Source organism: Paroedura picta, chromosome 3 (genome assembly GCF_049243985.1).
Source record: "Paroedura picta isolate Pp20150507F chromosome 3, Ppicta_v3.0, whole genome shotgun sequence".
NCBI classification, from domain to species: domain Eukaryota; kingdom Metazoa; phylum Chordata; class Lepidosauria; order Squamata; family Gekkonidae; genus Paroedura; species Paroedura picta.
This window is the reverse complement of record NC_135371.1, coordinates 1,036,230-1,059,841: the sequence shown is the minus strand read 5'-3', so window position 1 is coordinate 1,059,841 and position 23,612 is coordinate 1,036,230. Positions and strand designations below refer to the sequence as shown.

Genomic DNA, 23,612 nt, shown 5'->3' with positions numbered 1-23,612 from the left:
GAAATGCTGGGGGCTCCCTGATTCCCCATTGCTGCTGAAGGCGGTTCAGCTCCCTCCCCTGCACTCTTTTTTGGATTACCTGCAAGGAGAACAATGTTCCCCTCTTTCAGGATCTGGTGACCTTTGAGGACGTGGCTGTGTATTTTTCCGAAGAGGAGTGGGATCTGCTGGATCTAGACCAAAGGGCCTTGCACCGCAAAGTTATGGCAGAGAATTGGAGCAACCTGGACTTTTTGGGTACGGCTCCCTCTTGAAGGTGGGGATTCCTTCCGACGTTCATTGCGTAGTCATCCCCATGGTTATGAGCGGCAGCCTCTAATCTGCAGAACTGTGTTTGATTCCCCACTTCTTCCTCCACATGCAGTCTGCTGGCTGAGCTAGTCACAGTTCTCTCAGAGCTCTCTTCCTCAGACGCAGTGAAATGGGAAATTTCCCAGTCCGTGTATATAGGCAGATGGGGAGCCCTAAATTAGTACATGGCATATTTAACAGATTCCAGGGTCCTACAGGATTAACAGGCTAAGTTGATAAGGTGGTCATGGGTTTGGGTTCAACTCTGGGTGGGAAACCCCATGAAGGGACTAAACCTGTCTGATACTAGCAGGCTTGTGACTTGCTTGAAGGGAAGTTGTTTGAGTGGCCCTGGTGACTCCCTGGGCGTGACTTCCTGCCTCCAGAGCACCAGTCCAAGGTCCAACACAGGATGCAGGCGAGCAGAGCACTGGCTGCTTAAAGAATAAATAGTTTTATTATGAAAGGAAACAACTTTGCAAAGAAAGAGATGAGAGAGAGTCCAAGTGGGCTGACAGTGTTGTTGAGGGTTCAAGCTCTGTTCTGGAGGTAAGCAGGGAGGAAGTGTGCTCAAAGGAGCAGGAAGTCTCCAATAAGAGGATATGATTTGAGACTCATCAGGAAGTTCCTAGTCCAAGCGTGCTAGCTGTGTATCTCCTCTGGTGCTCCCTGTGGGATTTTCTGCATAGGCCATTGAATCGTGCGGACTGCAGCTCTTACTTGTCCCCACAGATCCATCAGAATCACGAGGCTGCTAGAGTCAGGCCCAGAGGTCTTTCCCTGGGCAAGGCAACCCCAGACGTTGTCAATGTTGCTCTGCCTAGAAGCTTTGTCTTCCGCCAGGGAGGAATGGGTTCCGGTAGGAGAAGACTGCCCAGCCGCAGGGTCCCCAGAGAAGGGAAATGGAACAAAGTGAGCCAACTTTCCTTTCCGTCTCCACCACAGGGGCTGGGAGGACACCGGTTCTTCATTCCAGACCTTCTCATTGTGATAGAAAGGAAACCCCCTCTGGGCATCCGGATCAGGTAATGGGGGAGGGGATGTTGCTGGAGGAGGGCTCGGGCCTCCCCCAGGGACCTCTGAGCCTGGGCCAAAAAAGGATCTGTGACCGATTCCGCACACATTGGAAAAAGCAACTGCCGAAGCAGGCTGGAAGTGCATTATCCAGTGTGTGTGTGTGGAATGTATGTCTTCTCAGGGTGGTTTGAATGCTGCTGCCGAAGAGCTCCCCTTGCCTGCCCCCTCTTCTCAGGCCAAGAGAAAACGTCCCTTTCTTCTTGCAGGGTCTGGTGACTGTGGAGGACGTAGCCGTGTGCTTCTCCGAGGAGGAGTGGGTTCTGCTGGATCCGGACCAAAGAGCCCTGCACCAGGAGGTCATGGAGGAGACCCGCTGGAATCTGGCCTCCTTGGGAATTCCTCCATCTGCCATGGCTGGTAAATATGGGATCGTAGGAATGGCTGCTGATTTTGATCTGTATCAACGCAGAGGAGGGAACTGGTTGAAGATGCCGGTGGTGGGATCCTTCATTTCTGTATCATCTTGCAAGAGACATTCATAAATAGTTGCCCCAAACCCTAAGGAGGTTGCCCAGGAAACCCCAAAGATAACATTAAAGTGACAAGTGGAGTACCCCAAGGATCTGTCCTGGGGCCTGGGTTGTTCAACATATTTATAAATGATTTGGATGAGGGATTAGAGAGGATATTTAATAAATTTGAAGATGATACTAAACTGGGAGGGGTAGCAAAGACAACTGAAGACAGCAACAGAATACAACATGATCTTGATAGGCTCAAGAAGTGGGCTAAACTGAATAACATGTTCAATAGGGACAAATGTAAAGTTCTGCATTTAGGTAGGAAAAACCAAATACACCAATATAGGATGGGGGGACTTGTCTTGGCAGTAGCATGTGCGAAAAAGATCTAGGAGTCTTTTTAGCCACTGAGTCACACTGCTGACTCACGTTCAATGTATGGTCATACATTGAACGTGAGTCAGCAGTGTGACTCGGTGGCTAAAAAGGCAAATGGGATTTTGGGCTGTATCAAACAGAGTATCATGTCCAGATCACGGGAGGTGATGGTACCGCTTTGCTCTGTTCTGGTTCAGCCTCACTTGGAGTCCTGTGTTCAGTTTTGGGCACCCCAGTTGAAGAGCGATGTAGACAAACTGGAACGTGTCCAGAGGAGGGCAACAAAGATGGTGAGGGTTTGGAGACCAAGACGTATGAAGAAAGGTTGGGGGAGCTTGGTCAGTTTAGCCTGGAGAGGAGACGACTGAGGGGATCTGATAACCATCAAGTATTTAAAAGAGGATGGAGCAGAATTGTTCTCTCTTGCCCCACAGGGACAGACTAGAATGAATGGGATAAAATTAATTCAAAAGAAATTCCATCTAAACATCCGGAAGAAGTTCCTGATAGTCAGAGTGGTTTCTCAGTGGAACAGGCTTCCTCGGGAGGTGGTGGGTTCTCCATCTTTGGAGATTTTTAAACAGAGGCTGAATAGCCATCTGATGGAGAGGCTGATTCTGTGAAGGCTCAAGGGGGTGGCAGGTGACAGTAGATGAGCGATTGGGATGTGAGTGTCCTGCATGGTGTAGGGGGTTGGATGACCCATGAGGTCCCTTCCAACGCTATGATTCTATGATTCCTTAACATTCAATTGGAAGAGCTCTGAACAATTTAGCGCTCTCTTTCTTCTCAAAACTTTCCCAACTCCTTGAGATTCTCTTCCCAGGAAGAATGTGGGCATTTCCCAGGGGCTTGTTGGTGCACAGCTGCATTAGGTGGTGGCCAAGAAGGTTGTGGCCAATATGAGTAAAGAGTACTGACCAGCACTACCAGCCTGGCCTCACCTTAACCAGCATTCTTCTTGGAGCAGAAGTTGTTCTTGAAAGGCTTGGGTGTGGAATCCTTCAAGAGCCAGCGTGGTTTAGGGGTTAAGGGCAGTGAACTCTAATCTGGGGAACGAGGTTTGAGTCTCCACTCCTCCACATGCAGCCAGCTGGTTGACCATGGGGTAATCACAGTTCACTTAGAGCTGTACTTCTAGAACAGTTCTCTGAGAGCTCTCTCAGCCCTATCTACCTCACAAGGTGCCTGTTGTGGGGAAAGGGAAGGAACGTAAGCCACTTTGGGATTCATTTGGGCAGTGAAGAGCACGGCATAACCTCCTCCTCCTCCACTGTTTTTGAGATGGTTTAATAGGAGATGCTGAGGAACGAACTGTATCTTTCTGCTTGGAAGACCACTCTTGTCTCCGTCCTCTATGCCTTTTCCCATCCATCTGCGGAGGCTTCTTTCACACGGGGCACATTTTCCTGGCAATGCATTTTCTGTCCACAACAGCTGTTATTTGCGTCCCTTCTGTGCTTTGGCACTGCTGTGTCTCCCTTAACAAGCCCTTCTCTCTCTCTTTCCTGCAGGGGTTGTGAGGGAGCCCGAGAAAAAGGAAGAACAGCAGAGAAAGAAGTCTGAAGGAGAGGAGGCGAAGAAGTCCATGGCTTCCCAAAAGCCCGGCAGTCAGGAAACCCGAAGGCAAGAAGGAAGCGGCAGAGGAAAGAAAAGGAGCAAGTTCAGCCACTTTGCAAAAGCTTCCCTGAGTAAGCTAGTCCTTCGGCCCCGGGGGAGAGTCCCCACTGGCGGGAAAAGCCCCGAGTCTGGAAGGAGCTTCAGTCAGACTCAAAACCTCCCGTCCCGTCAGAAGGGCCCCAAAGAGGAAAGACCGTACCAGTGCCCAGTCTGTGAGAAGAGGTTTGTGCAGAGCGCTCACCTCGCAGCCCATAAGAGAGTCCACACAGGAGAGAAGCCATATAAATGCAAAGAATGCGGGAAGAGCTTCACGGAGGGCAAGAGCCTCGTGGCCCACCAGAGGATTCACACCGGTGAGAAGCCCTATGAATGCTCCGTCTGCGGGAAAAGATTCAGGGTCAGCATAACCCTGACTTACCACCAGAGAATCCACACGGGAGAGAAGCCCTACCCGTGCACAATATGCGGGAAGATTTTCAGAGTCAGCTCAAGCCTTCGCTCGCATCAGAGGATCCACACGGGGGAGAAGCCATATAAATGCTCCGAGTGCGGCAAGAGCTTCATTCAGAGCGCCCACCTCACTTCTCACCAGAGGATCCACACAGGGGAGAAGCCATATGGATGTTCTGAATGCGGAAAGACCTTCAACCAGAGCGCAAACCTGATTAGGCATCAAAGGACCCATGCTGGATAGAAGGTGTGTGAATGCTTAGAGTTTGGGAAGAGCATCAGTGGCCACGCAAAAACTTCAGCTCGATACCTCCCATGGGTGAGTTCTGCACTTCCATCTGTCGCGTTGAGCCTGGGCTGATTGGATGGAGGTCGACCTGGATTTAGAAGGCTGTAGGCCAATACTCAGAACTACCAGCCCCGGATCTTATATGTTATTAATTGATGGCAGCGACTGTATTTATTTATTTATTCTGAATATTTATGTACCCGGCTTGATTCTCCATTAAACCCTATGGGCACTATTGACTGTAATAGTTCCTATAGGCTATAATAGAGCTGAAAAAATTCAGAATTCCCAAATATCAAATCTCAATACCAGGAATATCAGGGGAATTTCCGCACATTAGTAAAAATAGCATCATGCCCGCGGAATGGCGAAGCGCTAAATAATATCATGCCTCAAAGGCCTTTCTCACCTTTTTGCTGTCTCGCCTTTGTATGCTGCCTTTTTGTGCGTCTCACCCTCCTCCTCAGCTGCTGGAAGAGGCAGAAGAGAGCAACACACCCATATGTGTCTTGCTTCTGCCTGTCAATCAGTCCAGGCAACCAATCCCCTTTCTCCAACAGTTTAAAGGTCCCGTGATGCCTGCTAATTATTTTTTAATTCATACTTCTCTGTTGCGGTGTCTATGCATAGAATCAGAGATGCATAGTGCTTTTTGGAGGCCACCTCTTATGAGATCATGAGTCCTTTTATAAATTAGAACATTAATATAGTTCCTGATTTCAAGAGGCACGCTTTGTTGAAAGAAATATTCTTTTATTCCTGGCATCACCTGCATGCTTGTCTGCCTATTCATTGCTCCAGGCATGTCGCCATTTTTAAAAAGACATTCCCTTCCCTGGGAACAAGGGAGAGGGAGGTGGGCGTGAGGGCGGGCCGAAGCAGGTGACTTTAGCGCATTTCAGCCTCCACACCTTCCCTCTGCTGGTTGCTTTCCGGTCGCTAGTGCTTTTGGGGGCGGTGAATCCACTTTATGCGATTCCCAAAGAAGTGCTTTAAAACGGAGGCTGTAGAGAGCTGTCAGCTGGATGTGGGCAGCGTCATGTGCAGGGGCCAGAACATTCAGTTTGCGATCGACTGGCATGAAACTGCATGTAATGAGTGCGGAAATGCCCCGGGAAATCCCAATAACTTTCATGTTCATTATGCCTGAACCCCCAAAATACTGTTTTTTTGTTTTGTTTTTGCACACTTCTAGTGGCAAATATCAGTTGGAGCCTAGGCTGTGGTGGTTTTTTTTTTAACTGCTGCCTAGTGGTTTGGACTAGTACAAGGCAAGCAGTGTTTCTAGTAATGGATGCCTTATTGAGATTCTTGACAGAGAGACATGAAGCCAGTGACCTCTCTCTGTCTAACCTACCTCACAGGGTTGTTGTGAGGATAAAATGGAGGAGAGGGGGACAACAGAAACTGTTTTGAGTAAGCCAGTGTGGTGTCGTGGGGAAGAACAGTGGTTTCTTATTTGGCAAACTGGGTTGGATTTCCTTGGGCTCACAGCACAGATAGACTGCTCTCACAGAGCAGTTCTGTCAGAGCTCTCTCAGCCTACCTACCTCACAGGTAGTGAAATGTGGGGTATAAAACATATTCTACTTTTCTTGAGCTTTTCTATTTTTGCACATTCTGCCAATACTTTAAATGTATCCCAAAACAGGCCAAATTGCTCAAAAAATACTTTTATAATGGGAGAAAAATAAAACCCTCTCTATCTTTCCTCCAATATCTGCTGTTTCTGTAATACGCATGTATTGGCTCTGTAATCTTGAAGAGGCTGTCATCCCACAAAGGGGCTGTGACTCCGTGGTCGTGCTTCTGCTTGGCATGCAGGGGGGCCTGCTTCTGTGTTCCCCCTTGCTTTGACTGCATCCCCTTCTGGTTTTGTACTATGGAATGGCTTGCTATACTGCATTATCTTCTAATTTTTGCATTACGGAATGGCCTGGTATGTCTTAGTTGGTGGCGTTATTATGTGCCTTGTTTTCACAGAATCCTAGAGTGGGAAGGGGCCATACAGGCCACCTAGTCCCACCCCCTGCTCAAGTTCCATAATCCTACTGCATGGATTATTGAATGTATTATGCTGTCTGACAAAGATTTTTAAATAATTTTGCAATTCACTTTGTGTCTCGGTGAGAAAGGCATGAAGTAAGCAGGTAAGTAAATAAGTAAAATATCCATTGGGGTAATATTAGGAAAAGCCAGTTTGATATAGAGGTTGCATTATTGGGCTAGGAACTGATAGACCTGGGTTCAAATCCCAACTTGTGTTATGTAAACTTGCTGGGTGATCTCTCCGCCTAACCTACCTTGCAGGGCTGTTGTGAGGATTGATAAAGGGGAGAACAACACTGAATTTTTTCCTTTGAGCTCTTTTTGGGAAAAACAATGGGCTTAAATATAAAAGGTCAATAGTACTTAGCAAGTTTGATTAAGGGTAATGCCAGTAATTCTGCCAACAGAAGTGCGTTTAGTCTAGGCGATGGTCTTCCCAGTCGCAATGTATGGCTGCAAAAGTTGGACCATAAGGAAGGCCGAGCGTCAAAGAATTGAGGCTTTTGAACTCTGGTGCTGCAGAAGACTCTTGCGAGTCCCTTGGACTGCAAGGCGAACAAACCGGTCAGTCCTAGAGGAGATCAGCCCTGACTGCTCCTTAGAAGGCCAGATCCTGAAGATGAAACTCAAATACTTTGGCCACCTCATGAGAAGGAAGGACTCCCTGGAGAAGAGCCTAATGCTGGGAGCGATCGAGGGCAAAAGAAGAAGGGGACCACAGAGAATGAGGGGGCTGGATGGAGTCACTGAAGCAGTCGGTGCAAACCTAAATGGTCTCTGGGGAATGGTAGAGGACAGGAAGGCCTGGAGGATCATTGTCCATGGGGTCGCGATGGGTCAGACACGACTTCGCACCTAACAACAACAACAATGCCAGTAATTAGAATGAACACGGGTCTTTCAAGCATTCACAAAAGTGAAAGAATAAAGAGCAGGATTTTTTCAATTTTGGCAATAGCCATCTACTCTCTTAGCAAAAGGGGAAAATTTAGCATATTACGGGTAACAAATCAGCATCTCACTTGAACAGGAGACATTCTAGAGCATGGGAAGGGCTATGGCTCAGTGGTAGTGCATCTGTTTGGCATGCAGAGGGTCCCCGGTTCAATTCCCCGGTTCAATTCCAGTGGACAGGATCCGGTGGTTGGTGATAGAAAAGACTTCCACGGGAGACTCCGGAGACCCCCAGTCCCTCTGGGTAGGCAGTACTGACCGCTAGATCATTAGCCTGATTTGGTACAAGACAACTTTGTGGGTTCATACATTTACCACTAGAGGTGTGGTATTAATATAGGGTGGCCAGGCCCTTGCTGGGGCAGTGGAAGCCCCACTTCAGGCTTTCAGAAATGGGGGGGGAACCCCCCCAAAATAGCTGCTTTCACGGTGATCCTCACCCACCTTCTGCACACTCCCCCACTCTCCAGGACCAGGAAGAGCACCCAGTGTGCCGACTTCACCAGAAGCGACATTGGCACATGGGGTTGTCGGGGTGGGGGACGCTCTGGTTTTGGAGCAAAACTCCATGGTGAATTAGCTTCCTTGCCATAGAGTTTTACCAGAAGCCAGAGCTTCACCCCCCCACCCCCCCAATGTCTCTGAGACGCAGACTTCTCTTCTGCAGGACATCAGCATGCCAGACACTCCTCTGGGGTTGGGTCCCTGTGGCGGACGGGGTGACGTCGTCAGCATATGCAGGAGCTCCCAGAGAGGGCCCCCCTCCCTTTCCCCGCCAGCCTCAGGGGGGCCGCTGACAACCCTGTATTTCTGTCCTCCTAAGATATTACAACCTGGAGCTCAGGGTCTGAAAAACTTTTAAGCACCTTTTCCGTAGATGAGATTGTAGTTGCTACAAAGAGATTAAACAAAGAGGGAGGCTGTAAGCCCAGGTGGTTTAATGTCTGCATTTTATAAAACTAGTTTAAAGAACCTTTAGCCAGAGTCATCTCCGAGTCAGTTCAATTAAACATATTCCACCTAAATTGGAATGGGCAATTGTCGTATTCAAACCAGGAAAGGTTGTTCTGAATACTAGATCTTGGAGACTGGTTTCACTTTCAAGTCATGGTTTTTAAAAATGAGCATCAATTATTGCCAATATACTTACCAATGTTATTTTGAATTGTATTGACTGCCTTTTTATGAAACTGATGTATGTCACCCAAACGGACGATAATGATACATTTGCAAGCTTGGGTTTATATTTTTAGATATTCAGAAAGCATTTGAGAAAGTAGAATGGAGGTAGGCATAAGCTATGTCAAAATGATTTATTTAAGAGGAAAATTTACAGATCGGGCATTGTGAGTGTTCAAGTGCCCTCAGGCCAGAAGAATGATCAAGGGCCGGCTTCTGGAGAATGTTCTGTATAAACAGGGTTGTTTCCTTTCTGCTTTTGTCAGCCGATTTAGCATGGGATGTTTTTTGTTTGCAATAAGTAATAATGCTAAGATTAAGATATTGCACTTATGTTGACAAATCTTCCAGATTCACTGAGAGTGGAATCTTAAATGGTTTGGGTCAAATGTCACAATGCAAAGCAAATTTGAACAAAAATGAATGTCTTGTTATTAGTAAGAAGCCAAAAGGATAAACTTTTAAAGCTTTAGGGGTTTTATTATTTTTATATTATCAATATTACTTGTCTTTATTATTTGATAATAATGAATAAAATTTATTTTTTTAAACAGTGAGATGTTCAGTGCATGCCTATGGGATGGCAAACAATATACTGCAATCACCAGTCAAATTGGGAGAGGGGGAGGTTGTTTCTCTCGCCTGTGCTTATACCACACTATTCAAATACTTGGATACATTTTACGGGAGCTGGAATGCAATGAGAATGGAAACTCAATTGGAGGTTTCACTGGACAACCTTTCTGAGAGACTTACCCCTCCCTCTCCAATGAAATGCCCGAGGACAGACTTCAGGTTATGACACAGTAGAACAAAGAGTGAACTTCTTAGAGATAATAATTTTATATTTGGAGTAAAACATGCTCTTTGTATTAGGCAATAATCCGATGAACACACACAATAAAAAAATCAGCTACTAACTTCTCTCAAACTGAGCTAAGAACACAAGCTCTACAGTTCTCTAAGATTTAGGTGAGTTAGTTTTTTAAGTTCATCGGAAGAACATTACACACAACGGGGAGCCAGGCTCATGCGAGATGCTCATTCTATGTAAGGTCTTTTCTGCCTGGAAGCAACCAGTAGAGGCCTCATTCGACCCTCACACAGCCCTTTTGAGAGAGGTGACAGAGGAAGAGAAAGATCTTTTGAGCTTGAATGTGGGATTTTACTCCAAATGAAAAAAAAAGGATAGTGCAAACAAAGGTAGACAAGAGTAAATCTTGATAGCTGCCATTCATTTCTCAAAGACAAAAGACAAGAGTTCTTCATAATTCCAGAGCAATAACTCTCCTGTTTCTTCAGTTATACTAATGTAACGTCCAGAATGAGAGATGGTTTTGAACTTTTGGTACAATTCTTAACGAGGAATTGAATTTAACAGAGATTATGAAAATAGGTAATGCATAAACATTCATCAGTATAATTATAATAATGAATACGCAACGTATTTCTTCTCCACGGTATGCGTCCTTTGGTGGGAAGTAAGATGTGCACTCCGACGGAATCTTTTCCCACACTGCTGGCACTTGTATGCCTTCTCCCCTTCATGAGTTCTTTGATGGGAAGCACAACAGTCCCGCCGACTGAAGCTTTTCCCACACTCCAGGCATTTATATGGTTTCTCCCCTGTGTGTGTCCTTTGGTGGGATGTAAGGTATGCACTCTGAGTGAAGCTTTTCCCACACTCCAGGCATTTATATGGCTTCTCACTACTGTGAATTGTTTGATGGATACTAAGGTGTCCACTCTTCCTGAAGCTTTTTCCACACTCCAGACAGGTATATGGTTTCTCCCCTGTGTGAATTCTTCGATGGGAAGCCAGGCTGGAACTCTCACTGAAGCTTTTTCCACACTCCAAGCATTTATATGGTTTCTCCCCTGTGTGAATTCTTTTATGGGACTTAAGACTGGAACTCTCACTGAAGCTTTTTCCACACTCGAGGCATTTATATGGTTTCTCACCACTGTGAATTTTTTGATGGACAGTAAGTTGTCCACTCTTCCTGAAGTTCTTTCCACATTCCAAGCATTTATATGGTTTTTCCCCAGTGTGAATTCTTCGATGGGAAGCAAGATTGGAACTCTCACTAAAGCTTTTTCCACACTCCAGGCATTTATATGGTTTCTCCCCTGTGTGTGTCCTTTGGTGGGAAGTAAGGTATGCACTATGTCTAAAGCCTTTTCCACACTCTAGGCATTTATATGGTTTCTCCCCTGTGTGAATTTTCTGATGAACACGAAGGTGTGAGTTCTGACTGAAGCTTTTCCCACACTCCAGGCATTGATATGGTTTCTCCCCGGTATGAATTCTTTGATGGAAAGTAAGGCTGGAACTCTGACTGAAATATTTACCACACTCCCGGCATTTATAAATCTTCTTGATGTTAATAATCCTTTGTTGAATATTAAGAACTGATGATATTTCAGTGACATTTTCCCTGACTGTAGCATACTCATTCCTGTTATCTCCTTGAGATACTTTTCCCCGTAGAGAGTCATCCTCCTGAAAAAGACAGGAATTATTCGTCCCTTGTGGTGGGTATTTTCCCTCCTCCTTCCTTAGTGCATCCAAATATTCAAAATTTCCTTTCACATCTGAGTATGCATCCTCTTTTCCCATCACTTTGTGTTCTTCTGCTTCCTTTGCTGACTGCCACACGTCTCCTGCGGAAAGAAAAAGGATACCTGGAGTGATGCTTTGACACTTTCCACAAATTTTTACTCTGGTTGCACCTAAAGACCAAGAAACATTTCCCAGGTATGAGCTTGATATTTAAGATTCCCTTTATCATATTTACTTCAGAATAGAGATCTCTTTGTATCCCAGTCAGAGGGCGGGAGAAGTACTGCAGAAAAGGAACGCAGGAAGCAGAGGTACCATGCAGATTGTAAAAAGCCAGATTAGAACAAAGGAGAAATGCTTAAGGGAAGAACAGAAGTCTTTGGGGCAGAACATTAACATCTGTGAGATAAGAATCCCATGTCCCTGTTCAGCCCTGGGGGCATCCATAGTTCTAACTGAAGTTCAGCAATCACGCCTTTTGATTTCTCCTTGACACTTCTCTTTTTAAGGACTACCACTCTTGGGTTCATTTATTGTTTTGCATAGGGATCGACCTGCTTGCCCAGGGAACAGAGTGGAAGGGCACAGACAACCTGGGAAGGTAAGAAGGGAACACTCCTGCAATGGGATGGCTGGTCTTGTGGTTGTGTTGTCTGAGTGAACATGGGGGCACGGGGAATTGCAGGCCCAGGTCCAAGCTAGGAAAGGCTTTGTCAGAAGTCGTTTAACGTTAAGCAGCAAGAAAAGGTTTGCCTCCCAGAGCCTATGAAAGAGGAGCATCATTGTTAAAGATGCACTGACTTGGCTTGAGCTGAGAACTGTATGCGGCCACCAGGAGTGAGCACAAGGAAAGCCCGGTGGGATCAGCCCAGGGAGGGTCCCTCCAGTCCAGCCTCCCGTCTCACCCAGGGGCCAGCCAGTTCCTCTGCAGGGCCAGCCACAGGGCAGAGAGGCCGAGGCCTTCCCCTGAGAAGACCCTCAGGAGAGCCCTGCTGGGTCAGGCCAGGGAGGGTCCCTCCAGTCCAGCCTCCCGTCTCACCCAGGGGCCAGCCAGTTCCTCTGCAGGGCCAGCCACAGGGCAGGGAGGCCGAGGCCTTCCCCTGAGAAGACCCTCCGAAGAGCCCTGCTGGGACAGGCCAGGGAGGGTCCCTCCAGTCCAGCCTCCCGTCTCACCCAGGGGCCAGCCAGTTCCTCTGCAGGGCCAGCCACAGGGCAGAGAGGCCGAGGCCTTCCCCTGAGAAGACCCTCAGAAGAGCCCTGCTGGATCTGGCCAGGGAGGGTCCCTCCAGTCCAGCCTCCCGTCTCACCCAAGGGCCAGCCAGTTCCTCTGCAGGGCCAGCCACAGGGCAGAGAGGCCGAGGCCTTCCCCTGAGAAGACCCTCAGAAGAGCCCTGCTGGGTCAGGCCAGGGAGGGTCCCTCCAGTCCAGCCTCCCGTCTCACCCAGGGGCCAGCCAGTTCCTCTGCAGGGCCAGCCACAGGGCAGAGAGGCCGAGGCCTTCCCCTGAGAAGACCCTCAGAAGAGCCCTGCTGGGTCAGGCCAGGGAGGGTCCCTCCAGTCCAGCCTCCCGTCTCACCCAGGGGCCAGCCAGTTCCTCTGCAGGGCCAGCCACAGGGCAGAGGAGACAAGGACTTATAGATGGGAGAAAGAAGGGGCCGTTTGTTAAGAGACAGCCATTCAGGACTGAACGAATGGCAGAGGGTGGAGATGGACAGAAGGTGGAGATGCAGAGGAAGGTAGCCTAATAGGAGCCAGAAACCTGAAACCATGAAGTTCTTTCTCTTCAACATCACAGAGGTCAGATTCACGTGGGCCGCCATGTTGGTCTGCAGTAGCACAACAACCACAACCACAACAGAGTCCAAGAGCTCCCTGAAGACCAACCAAGACTGATTCCAGGCGTGAGCTTTGGAGGGCAAGCACTCGTGCCCCACCCCACCCGCCTCTTGGCCTGGGCTGAAGACCTGCAGGCACCATTTCAGCCCCCAGGATGCATCCCAGCTCTTTGGAGGGGAAATTCAACCTGGGAGGGGAAACAAGGCCACGGAAATCCCCCACCCCTTCAAGGAAGCCCCCTCGAGGCTGACTTCTAAGCCGCTACCTGTCGATCCCGCCTCCTCATCACTGCCCAGGAGAAACAGGCCCTCCTCGTCTTCCAGCCAAGATATCAGGTCAGGCTTGGGAATCAGAGACCCTGTTTGTTGGGAGGGAAAGCCACAAAATTAGACTTCTTCAAGTCAGACTGAGCGGCCCCCCAGAAAACCCAACAGGAAAGTGGGGAAGGTCAGGCCCTGTAGGGGAGGGGGGGAGGCTCTGCTCAGGCCGTCCCACCCTCTCTGGACCAGGCACCCTCTGGGACGTCTTTGGGTGCCCTCTCACAGGGTCCGGGCACAGAACTGCCAGGTAGGGGGAGAGCACAGACCCCTCCCTGCCTCGGAGGAAGGAAGGATCGCGGGGGGGGGGGACCAGCCACAGGGACGGGGCAGACAGCCTGACCGCCTCAGAGTCACTCCTCCCCGCGAGAAGGAGAAAAGGATCCTCACCCAGAGAGGCCACATGTCCAAAGTTCTCCAGCATGACTTCCTTGTAGAGAGCTCTCTGGGCCGGGTGCAGCAGGGCCCACTCCCCCGGGGAGAAACGTACGGCCACCTCCTCGAAGGAGACCCCCGCCTGCAAGGGGGAGAAGGAGGAAGTGTTTCTTTGCACCACTAAGAAGAGGACCGAGAGGTGGGGAGAGGAGCCCCGTGGGGCATCTCCACCCCCCCCCCCCGCAGCCCTGCCGGGGGGGGGGCACCTTGGACCGAGAGGGGCTCTCCTCCGTCTCAGGGGTCTGGCCCCCTTCTGCGGGAACAGGCAGGGAGGCCGGGATGAGGGAGGACTCAATCGGTTTCTGAGGGAAGTTCAAGACTGGTTCAGAGACACCAAAGCTGGGCCAAACCAAACGTAATATTCTCAGCGTCCTCCCCCCCCCCCCCCGGCAAAAGCCACCCAGGACAGGGGACGAGAGCTTTCTGCCTTCCCAGCGGGGAACACGAGAATTAAGGAGGAGGAGCCCAATCCCCTGAGTTTGACTCCATCCATAAATGTCTCCCCATTTACGCCCCCCCCCCCCAATACCTGAGCTGGCTGCATGGCGGCTCTCCCCTCTTTGGCACACAGAGGAGAGGGTCTCAGAGGGCTCCCGGGCGTCTTCCCACTCCTGCCTGCAGGAGAGAAGAAAGAAAGAAAGAAAGAAAGAAAGAAAGAAAGAAAGAAAGAAAGAAAGAAAGAAAGAAAGAAAGAAAGAAAGAAAGAAAGAAAGAAAGAAAGAAAGAAAGAAGGCGGGTGGTGGGTGGCCCTCTTTGCTCCACACAGCCCCTCACTCCAGACTGAATTCCATTCTGGGCACAGTTCAAGAGACTGGATTGGATCTCTCCAGCCCCACGTTCCCCCCCCCCCCATTCTGTGTGGAGCCGGTTCTGCCCCCCTTTGCCCTCCACCCCTTCCTGCCCTCCACCTGCTCCCTGGCAGCCTCTGCCAATTTCTTCCTGGGGGAGGGGTCCCTTTCCCCACCCTTTTGCAAGAATGAATGGGAGGGCCCTGAGGGGATGGCGTGCCTGACTCCAGGTGGCAGGTGGGAGATGCCAGTCCAAAAGGCAACTCTCCCCACACACAGAAAAGTAGCCCAGCAGGGAAACCATTCTGTCACTCTCTGCCTGGCCTATCCTTGAGGCTTTTCTGCAGGAGGGTAACTTTAGCACAGGAAAAGCTCTACATTTTTTTCCCACCACCTGCAGCCTCAAGAAGACCTTCCCAGAATCCTTGCCTGAAAAAAGAGCTCAAGAGAAGACAAGAGCTCACAGGAGTCCCGTCCGCTCCATCAGCTCTTGTCTCCCTGCATTCCCCTGCCCCAGCCCCTCACCCCACGGATTCCACAGGGGCTGCTCCAGTGCTTGAAAAAACATCAATTCTATACCAATAAGAGAAGAAATGGGATTTTGTTGCACCACACTTTTTATTACCCCAAAGAGTCTCCAAGCAGCTTCCCGTCGCCTTTCCCTTCCTCTCCCCACAACTGACACCCTGGGAGGCTGAGAGAGCTCTGAGAGAACTGGGACTGGCCTAAGGTGTCCCAGCTGGCTGCGTGTGAAGGAGGAGGGGGGGGATTAAATTTGGCTGTCCAGATTAGAGGCTGCTGCTCTTCCCTGCGGCCCCACCATGGCTGGCATTGCCCCAGAGACGGCTTGCTATAGGGAGACACTAAAGTGCCAAGGGGGGGACGGATGGGACACAAAACTGCCCCCCCGCAGGAAAAACAGCTGCCATGGGGGAGAATTCAAATAGAACCCCCCCCCCCGCAAAATCCATCTTCCCCCTAATCTGGCGTGGGTGGAGAAGCCACCAGGGACCGTGCGGAAGCCGCCCAAGCCGCCCCCCGCCAGCCCCCCCCGCCAGCCTCCCGGGGTTCTGGGTTCGGATCCCGCCCGCAGGAAGCAGGGGGCGCGGAGGGGGGGCACCTCAAGGGGACGGGGCTCCCCCTCCCCCTCCGAGCTCTCTGCATCGCAGCCCCCCACCCACCTTGACGCCCCCCCTGCAAAGACTCACCGGGCACCGAGGGCGGAGGAGGAGCGCCCCCCCCCACGGGAGCCTCTCTAGGAGGGCGCGTCTCGCTGCCTTTAACCCTCGCGGGCCCACCGCCCCTCTCCCTTCGCCAAGGTGTGGGTGGGGGGGTCCCCGGGGGGGGCAGACCCCCGCCCAGGAATTGGGACCCCCCCAAAAGGGGCTTGCTCATCGCACCTGTGGTCCTTGCGGGGCGAGGAGACCCCCGGGCCGAGGGGAGGGAGGCGTTTGGCCAGGAAAACCCCTCGGGTAATCATGGGGGGGGTTGGATGTGGTTCCCAACCTCCAGGCGGGGCCTGGGGATCCCCCGGAATGACAGCCCCTCTGCAGACTGCAGGGATCACTCCCCCCCCCCCGGAGAGAAGGGCTGCTTGGGAGGGAGGGGGCACCCGCCCATCTCTAGGACTTTTCTTCTTATCCCCATGGAAACAAATGATGCTGCCCCACAGCAAAGGGGCACGCAGTGGGGTGCAGAGGGTGCTGCAAAAGGAGCCCAGCGATTCTGCTGGAGCAGAAGGGGAGAGACGCTTCTGCGGGTGTGCGGGACCCAGGCTGCCGATGGGCCGTCGTTTCAATTCAGTCTGCTAAGAACACTAATTGAAGCAGAGTCACCCATGAGGGAAACCTTCGGAGGGTCTTCTCTCCTCCAGCTCAATGCAATATTTGAGGCCAGACTTCAGATCTTATGTCAGGAGAGCAAACAGTGAACTTCGTAGAAATAATGATTTTATTTAAAATATTTAAAATATAAAACATGCTCTTTGTATTAGGCAAGTGTTTATTGAAGGTAATCTTACAGGTACAAAAAATGCACAAATAAAAATTAGGTCTACGAACATTTCTGAAAGCATTTCTATGGTTTCTCCCCTGTGTGAATTATCTGATGAACATGAAGGTGTGAATTCTGACCAAAACCCTTTCCACACTCCAGGCATTGCTACGGTTTCTCCCCAGTATGGACTCTTAGATGGGAAGTAACCCTGGGGCTCTCACTGAAATACGTCTCACGCTCCCGGCATTTAGGATTCTAAGTTGAATAAATAAATAAAATAAGAAGTCTTTGAATCTGAATAGCGGACATTTCACTGGAGTTTTCCCTGCGTGTAGCACAATCAGTCCTGTTGCCTCCTTGCGATATTGTTTCCCGGAGAGAGTCACCCCCCTGAGAAAGACAGGAATGATTCCTCCCTGGTGGGGGCTGTTTCCCTTCCTCCTTCCTTGGTGTATCCAAATATTCAAACTTCTCTTCTGCATCCGGAGATGTCTCCTCTTCTCCCATCCCTCGGTGTTGTTCTTCCTCGCTTGCTGACTGCCTCACGTCTCCTGCAGACAGAAAGGGGTACCTGCTGTGAAGGTACGACACTTGCCACAAAGACCTAATTTTGAATCTAGTTGCCCCTAAAAGACTAACAAGGTTTGCTGGGCATGAGCTTTGGCCACCAAGGCTTCCTTGCCTAGCTATGGTTTCAGAGTGGGGTTCTCTCAGCCTTTATAGCTCAGTCCGAGGGGGGGGGGAGTGTTGCAAAGAGGCAGCAATGAGAGGACAGCAGGCCCCTTTGGGCACACTCAGAGCACCTGTATTGGGAGATGGGCAGACTCTGAGGATAAACAAGCCCACAGAAATCCCCCACCCCTTCCAAGGGGGCGCATGCGATACGCCTTCTCCAGACAGATTTCTAAGCCGCTACCTGCCAATCTATCGCAGCCCAGGAGAAACAGGCCCTCCTCTTCTTCCAGCCAGGCTATCAGGTCAGGCTTGAGAATCGGCGTTCCTGTTTATCAGGGGAAAACCCACAAAATTCGACTTCTTCTAGGTGCTTATGGATTCAAGCCAGATTGGCTGGCCCTCCAGAAACACATAGGGGTGAGACAGAGGACGTTACTGGGTCATTTGGGAATGGGTGACCATTATGGGGAGGCAGACAGAGGCCAGCCAGAGAGAATGGGGCAGACAGCCTGACCACCTCCCTCCTCCTCCTCCTCCTCAAGGGCTCCCGCAGAGTCACTCCTCAGCAGGAGAAGGAGAAAAGGATCCTCACCCAGAGAGGCCACATGTCCAAAATTCTCCAGCATGACTTCCTTGTAGAGAGCTCTCTGGGCTGGGTGCAGCAGGGCCCACTCCCCCGGGGAGAAGTGCACGGCCACCTCCTCGAAGGAGACCCCCGCCTGCAAGGGGGAGAAGGAGGAAGCATTTCTTTACGTCCCAGGAAAGAGCACCACAACTCGGTGGTGAGAAGATCCCCGTGGGGACATCCCCCCCCACTCTGTGCAGCCCTCCCAGGGGCTAAAAGAGCTGTCCTCCCTCGCAGGGGTCTAGCCGCCTTTCGTGAAGAGGCCAGAGATGCCCAGACGATAAAGAACGAAATAGTGTTCCCTGGGAAATTCAGCATTGTTACAGAGACATTTGGAGCTGGGTGAATCACAATTAGACAATATTCTAATTGTCTTGTTTTTCTGTAAAAATTGGGGGGGGGGCGACCATGTTTCTGCCTTCCCTGTGGAATTCATGAGAAGGATCCCGATCCCATGCGCGTGACAACTGGAGCCCCCCACTGTCGGCTCCATCCCTCCCCAGTTGTACTTCTCCGCACCTGAGCTGCCTGCTGCTGGGGGGCTCTTTTTCTTTCAGCACGCCGAGGGGGGGAGGTCGAGAGCGTCCCACTCCTTCCTGGGAGGGAGAGAAAGAAAGAGGCTGGAGGGAAGCCCATTATGCGCCACCCACATTTCTCTCCCGACTGGATTCAGGACACAGTTCAAGAGACTGGATTGGATCTCTCACTGTTTGACTCCACGTGTGTCCTTTGAACCCGCCATATTACAGGGGTCCCTCCCCTCTCTGCATCCCGGCTCGGGGTGGGATACGTCATACATCTCATCAACTAATAGCCTCTCCACACGGGACATATCAAACGATACAGCCATGGCAACCAACACTAAGACCCCGTCTCAGCAGACCTAATTCTGGGAGGCAGAGGGGACTCTGCAGGGCGGGCGGGCGGGGGGGGGGCAGCTTCTCTGTGTCCTGCCCTCAGCCCCAGGTCTGGTGGAATGTCCCAGTTTTATTTATTTATATTCGCATTCATTAACTGCCACTCCCGGACCCTGCCTGCTCGTGGCGCTTTTCAAGGAAATCCCCCAAACAGTAAAACCACAAGAATAAAAAGGCAGCGTACTCCAGTTCTATAACTCTGAGGGCCATTCCGCACAGCTCTAATGTTGCTGAATTGTAGCTGTTGTCAAGCGCTACATTTTTGACATTCCGCATGATGTACACAGACTGTAACACTCCAACATTCGCTTCGTTGTAGCCCTACTCAGGTAATTGCAAAAAGTGGATTCCCCCCTCCCCCCAAAAAAGTGATTGACTTCTGAGAACCACCTGCAACACATCAGCAAAAGACATGTGCAGTTGTGGTCTCATGTGCAGTTGTGGTCATGCAGCCCAGAGAGGGAGGCAAAGTGCAAACCCTCCACAAATAAATGTAAACCTGACCTCCCTCCACCCCCCACCCACTCCTTCCTTCAGTATGGCAACACGAACCAGGCGTAGACGGGCCCAGGGAAAGAGGCAGGTGAAGCCCAGGTCAGCCTGCTCCCCAACCTAGCTGGCACTAGATGCCCAGACCTCCTGTCATTCTGTAATAAATGAATGTGACTGTTGCTTTGGATGCTGCCTCTCGTGTTCCTCATTTCCCTTGGGCTTGGGGAGGGTCTAGGGTTGCGTGGTGTCCCATCAAGGGGGCCAAATGATAGGCAGAGATGCAGCCTGTGGGATCGTGGGGGGGGGAGGGGTGGCAGAAGGATAACGAATGGAAGGAACAGAGAGTGGAGACATTTTTTCTCAAACATTAACAATTTTATTGAACTTAATACAAAGCTTTGAACATTTTTAACACCCAAGTTCCCCCCCTCCCAGAAAGCCCCAAATAGGTCAGCCAAAAAGCTATAAGGTTCCTTTTCCCTCCCGCTTCCCTTTACCCTTTCCTCCCCCTCCTTTCCCTCCCCCCACGCAGCTCTTGGAGCTGCCTGTCTATCCTCCGCAGCATCTTCATTGCCCTCTTCTGCCAGGCTTGGCTCGCCTTCATCTGTTCTTTCATTTGCTTCACTGTTGAGAGAAAGAAAGGGGAAAAGATCAAAGATCCAAAACCTTCTTGATGTATTGACATCAAGGTGGTGGGGACTTTGAGGTTGGGGGGGGGCACGAGCAGTCCTAGCCGCCATCTTACAGGACGTCTTGCAGTCTTCCAGGCCCCCTTCCAGCTCCCGGATCCTGGCCAGCATTGCTTGCGCTGTTAAATGGTTAAACATTGGAAGTCACCACAAGCTTTGTTGGGACATGTGGATTGCAAGCGTTATCATGTCACTGATGACCACAGAGGAGGCGTTCTCTTACGTGTTGCTGCTTCGGAGGTAGAAGGCTGCCCCTCCATCTCCCCCTCTGCTGTGGGCGTGGGCAGGGACCCCGTTTTCACCGGAGACCGTGTAGCTGAGGAGGTAAAGGAGGGCATCATGTGGAGTGGCCTAAACCTCACAGTCATGAATCATGAAACATGTTTTGCCCTAGAGGCATGTCACTATGGAGTTGCAACTTTGTTCCATGGAGGGGCACATAAGGGGAGACGGCACATCTGAAATGGAAACTGCTTTTTGTTCCAATGGGCTGATGGCTGCCTAGTAGCACAGTTCACGTTTCTGCAAGGGTATTACATTGCTTATTAAGCTCTACCGCCATATAACATCACAGAAACCCTCTCCAACCCCCCGAACCCAAGAGAAGGTGCATTTCCAAGCCACGTTCAGTGGTCTCCCCATGCACCTGCAGTGTTAAAGCAAGACCACTAGCTGTTGGACGGCTATGGATCTTTCCTTTTTTGGCCTAAAAATAGAAGTTGAAAAACACTTACCCATGTGCCAGTGCTGCTCCAGTGGGGGCTTCCCTGATGCCTCCCAAATCAGCATCATTTTATTGTGGAAGGGGTTCACCCACTCCCCAGTGGCACCCCACCCCACTGTTGAGAAGATCCAATTTTATTATCTTCAGTTTCGTGTGCACCTGCTCCCAGGTGCGCATGTAGCCTTTTGCCTGCATTTTCTTGGAGAGGACAACGTATGCCCTCCCCCCCCCCCCCCCGTGTTGCCGTGGGTGCTGGCCATGAGTTCTTCTAGGCTCTTCAAAGCCGGCACCAGGTCCGAGAGGGCCTCTGCCTCGGCCTTTTGACAGAATGCATCTCACAGAATGACGTTTACACGTTCATCCGTTCCTCCCCTTGACTTTTAAAAGTAATGAACTGATCCTCCATTGAGATGTCGAGGGACGAGGGAGGGGTCTGACAGCCAACGCCACAGGGGGGTGCCCTCCCTTCCTGCTCTTGTGGCCGTTACTGTCTTGTACGTCTTTCATCCGAAACTTTATTTTTGGGGGAAATTACCACGAAAAACAGTTCTCTGGGAAGCAATGAATTTATACATATTCGTTGCCACGTGTATTTTCGGATTTTTAAAAAATTAAAGGGAAAGGGGCTTTTTGGAGCCACGAGGGCAGGTCTCTGTTTCATTGGCTCTTCTGTTTGATTGACGGGCAGAGGCAGGCGGAAGTGGCACACACTTAGAGCACCTGGTTGGCAATTCCTGCGAAGCCGGAAACATGTGGGTGATCAAAAGTTCCACTACAAATTGCAGCGGTTCGGGCTGCCGCGGACATCCAGCAACGTTGGCAGATGTGCGGAATTGCCCTGAGAGTCCCACAGGGCCTGGGTCTCTTCCAGCTGTGTATCCCACCAGGCTGGGCCTTTGTGGTCCTGGTCGACCCCAGTCACGCAGTAGGGCCAGGAGCCACCAACATATTCGCATTTGCCATCCCCTCCCTGGGACAGATGCCCCTTTCTCTGCCCTTCCTGCCCCAAACGCCCCACAGAAACCCCCTAACAGATACCACGTGGGCTGTTCCAGTGGTCAAAAAGGTATCAGCCTATATGACTATATTAAGATACTGATAGAGAAGAAGAGAAGAGCTAGTTTTTGGCGTTTTGTTCCCCGAGGACATCTCAAGGCAGCTGACAACCGCCTCCCTTTCCTGTCCCCACAACAAGTACCCTGGGAGGGAGGTGGGGCTGAGAGAGCTGGACTGGCCCAAGCTGGTTGCATCTGGAGGAGGAGGGGGGGGGGAAATCCATCCCGGTTGTCCGGATTAGAGGCCGCTGTTCTTAACCACGACACCCAGAGGTGTGCACGCTAGGCAGAGGACAAAGTAAAAACACACGCAGGAAAACCTGAAACGGACAATGTGGCTGCAGAAATTCCAGAAATTCAGCCTGGAGCTTCCCCAGAAATCTGGTTCTGGCAAGACCACATAAAAAGCAGGGGGGTCTCCAAAAAGGGGCCCCAAGCAGCATGGCGCCCTGTGGAGCGGGGAGGGCCCGTGCACTAACCGTTCTGGGCTTCCGCGCACAGCCTTGCCCGTCGCAATCGGCTCCTCTCCGTGGACGTGAGGGCCGGGCCCCGGGGAGCCTTGGTGCATCCTGCCGCACGTGCTGCAGCCCGCCTCTGCCGATACTCCCTCATGCGCTGCGCGGCCGTCTTGGCCATCGTGAGCCTGGAAATCGGGATCGTTCCACAGAGTTTGCGTTTAAAACTTTCCGTTCTTTTAAACGTCAAATCAAAGATCTCGATGAAAATGCTGTTTTTTTAAAGTTTTGAAATTATTGGAAAAACTGACAGAGGCCTGCAGCCCGTGGCCCTGCCGCGGGGGGGGGGGGGGGGAGGCATGGCTCACTGGCCAAGAGGAGTGGGCCTCAGGCTGGCCCTTTGGGGTTGTTAACCTTCTGCTGGCCCCAATCCCTTCCGACACGGATTTCCGATCCATCCTCGTGGCATCCCTTAAGGACCCCCCTTTCGGCTGCCCCATAAGCAGTCGCCCCATCAAAAATCCCCCAGAGCAGGGGTAGTCAACCTGTGGTCCTCCAGTTGTCCATGGACTACAATTCCCATGAGCCCCTGCCAGCATTCGCTGGCAGGGGCTCATGAGAATTGTAGTCCATGGACATCTGGAGGACCACAGGTTGACTACCCCTGCCCCAGAGCATCCAATCCCCTGCAGGGAGGGGCACTGGCGCTCCTGCCTCCCTCCCCCCCCCCGTGATGGGGGAAGCAAATGCCCCCATAGCCCCCCCCCGCCGCTTGGCTACGTCCCCCCCCCATTCTGCTTTGGAGGCTCCAGACCCTGCGGTCCCCCCTCCGCCCCCCAGCCCCTCCCCCTCCGCCCTGCACTTGTCAGAGGAGCCGGATTCGGATCCTGCTGGGCTGCATGGCGCTGCATGGCCAGAGGGCGCGGGGGGGGGGGCACAAAGGGACGCCAGGAAGGAGCCCCCCCCGCTCCCTGCTCTGGGTCTTGCTTCGCAGCCCCCCCGAGCCTCACCCGCTCCCCTCGGCGCCCTTCCAGCAGGAGCCCCCCCCCTCCCCTTCCCGCTCCCGGACTCCGAGGCTCCTCCTCGCGGGGGGGGAGGGGAGGGGAGGGGAGGGGGAGGGGCTGCCCCCCCCCGCACGAGCCTCTCTAGGACGGCGCCTCTCTCTCTCTCTCGTGAAGCCTCCCAGGCCGGCCGGGCTCTTTGCAGGGGGGGGCAAAGTGGGGGGTCCCCCCTGCCCCCCTCCGGCTCCCCAGGCTTCCCAGGGGGGGGGCGGTCAGACCTCTGGGGCTGGGCCCGCAG

General features: G+C 51.6%; 2 protein-coding genes and 1 long non-coding RNA gene across 4 annotated transcripts in view; 2 read left to right on the top strand and 1 right to left on the bottom strand.

Annotated features, from left to right (window-relative positions):
• LOC143833802 (uncharacterized) overlaps window positions 1-9,301 on the top strand; it is a 40,233-nt gene extending 30,932 nt beyond the window's left edge. Inside the window, exons 12-15 of the mRNA XM_077330029.1 lie at window positions 111-237; window positions 1,237-1,316; window positions 1,575-1,725; window positions 3,722-9,301. Of these exons, the coding sequence (XP_077186144.1) occupies window positions 111-237; window positions 1,237-1,316; window positions 1,575-1,725; window positions 3,722-4,521 (1,158 nt within the window). The 3' untranslated portion in view covers window positions 4,522-9,301. The remainder of the gene's footprint in view (window positions 1-110; window positions 238-1,236; window positions 1,317-1,574; window positions 1,726-3,721) is intronic.
• Window positions 9,302-9,572: 271 nt separating this feature from the next.
• The window catches only part of LOC143833940 (uncharacterized), a 30,769-nt gene continuing 16,729 nt past the window's right edge, over window positions 9,573-23,612 (bottom strand). The window contains exons 1-5 of one of the 2 annotated variants that reach the window (XM_077330295.1): window positions 15,895-16,205; window positions 14,428-14,513; window positions 13,854-13,980; window positions 13,412-13,504; window positions 9,573-11,412 (exon numbers count right to left, since the gene is read on the bottom strand). In XM_077330295.1, the coding sequence (XP_077186410.1) occupies window positions 10,172-11,412; window positions 13,412-13,504; window positions 13,854-13,980; window positions 14,428-14,513; window positions 15,895-16,081 (1,734 nt within the window). In that variant the 5' untranslated portion in view covers window positions 16,082-16,205 and the 3' untranslated portion in view covers window positions 9,573-10,171. Of the gene's footprint in view, window positions 11,413-13,411; window positions 13,505-13,853; window positions 13,981-14,427; window positions 14,514-15,894; window positions 16,206-23,612 lie in introns of those variants that run through there. The other variant, XM_077330296.1, reaches the window with a different exon arrangement.
• LOC143834192 (uncharacterized) lies at window positions 11,314-13,859 on the top strand. Its single transcript, XR_013229748.1, has 3 exons — window positions 11,314-11,506; window positions 11,858-11,912; window positions 13,106-13,859. It is a non-coding gene; the product is annotated as an uncharacterized LOC143834192 (long non-coding RNA).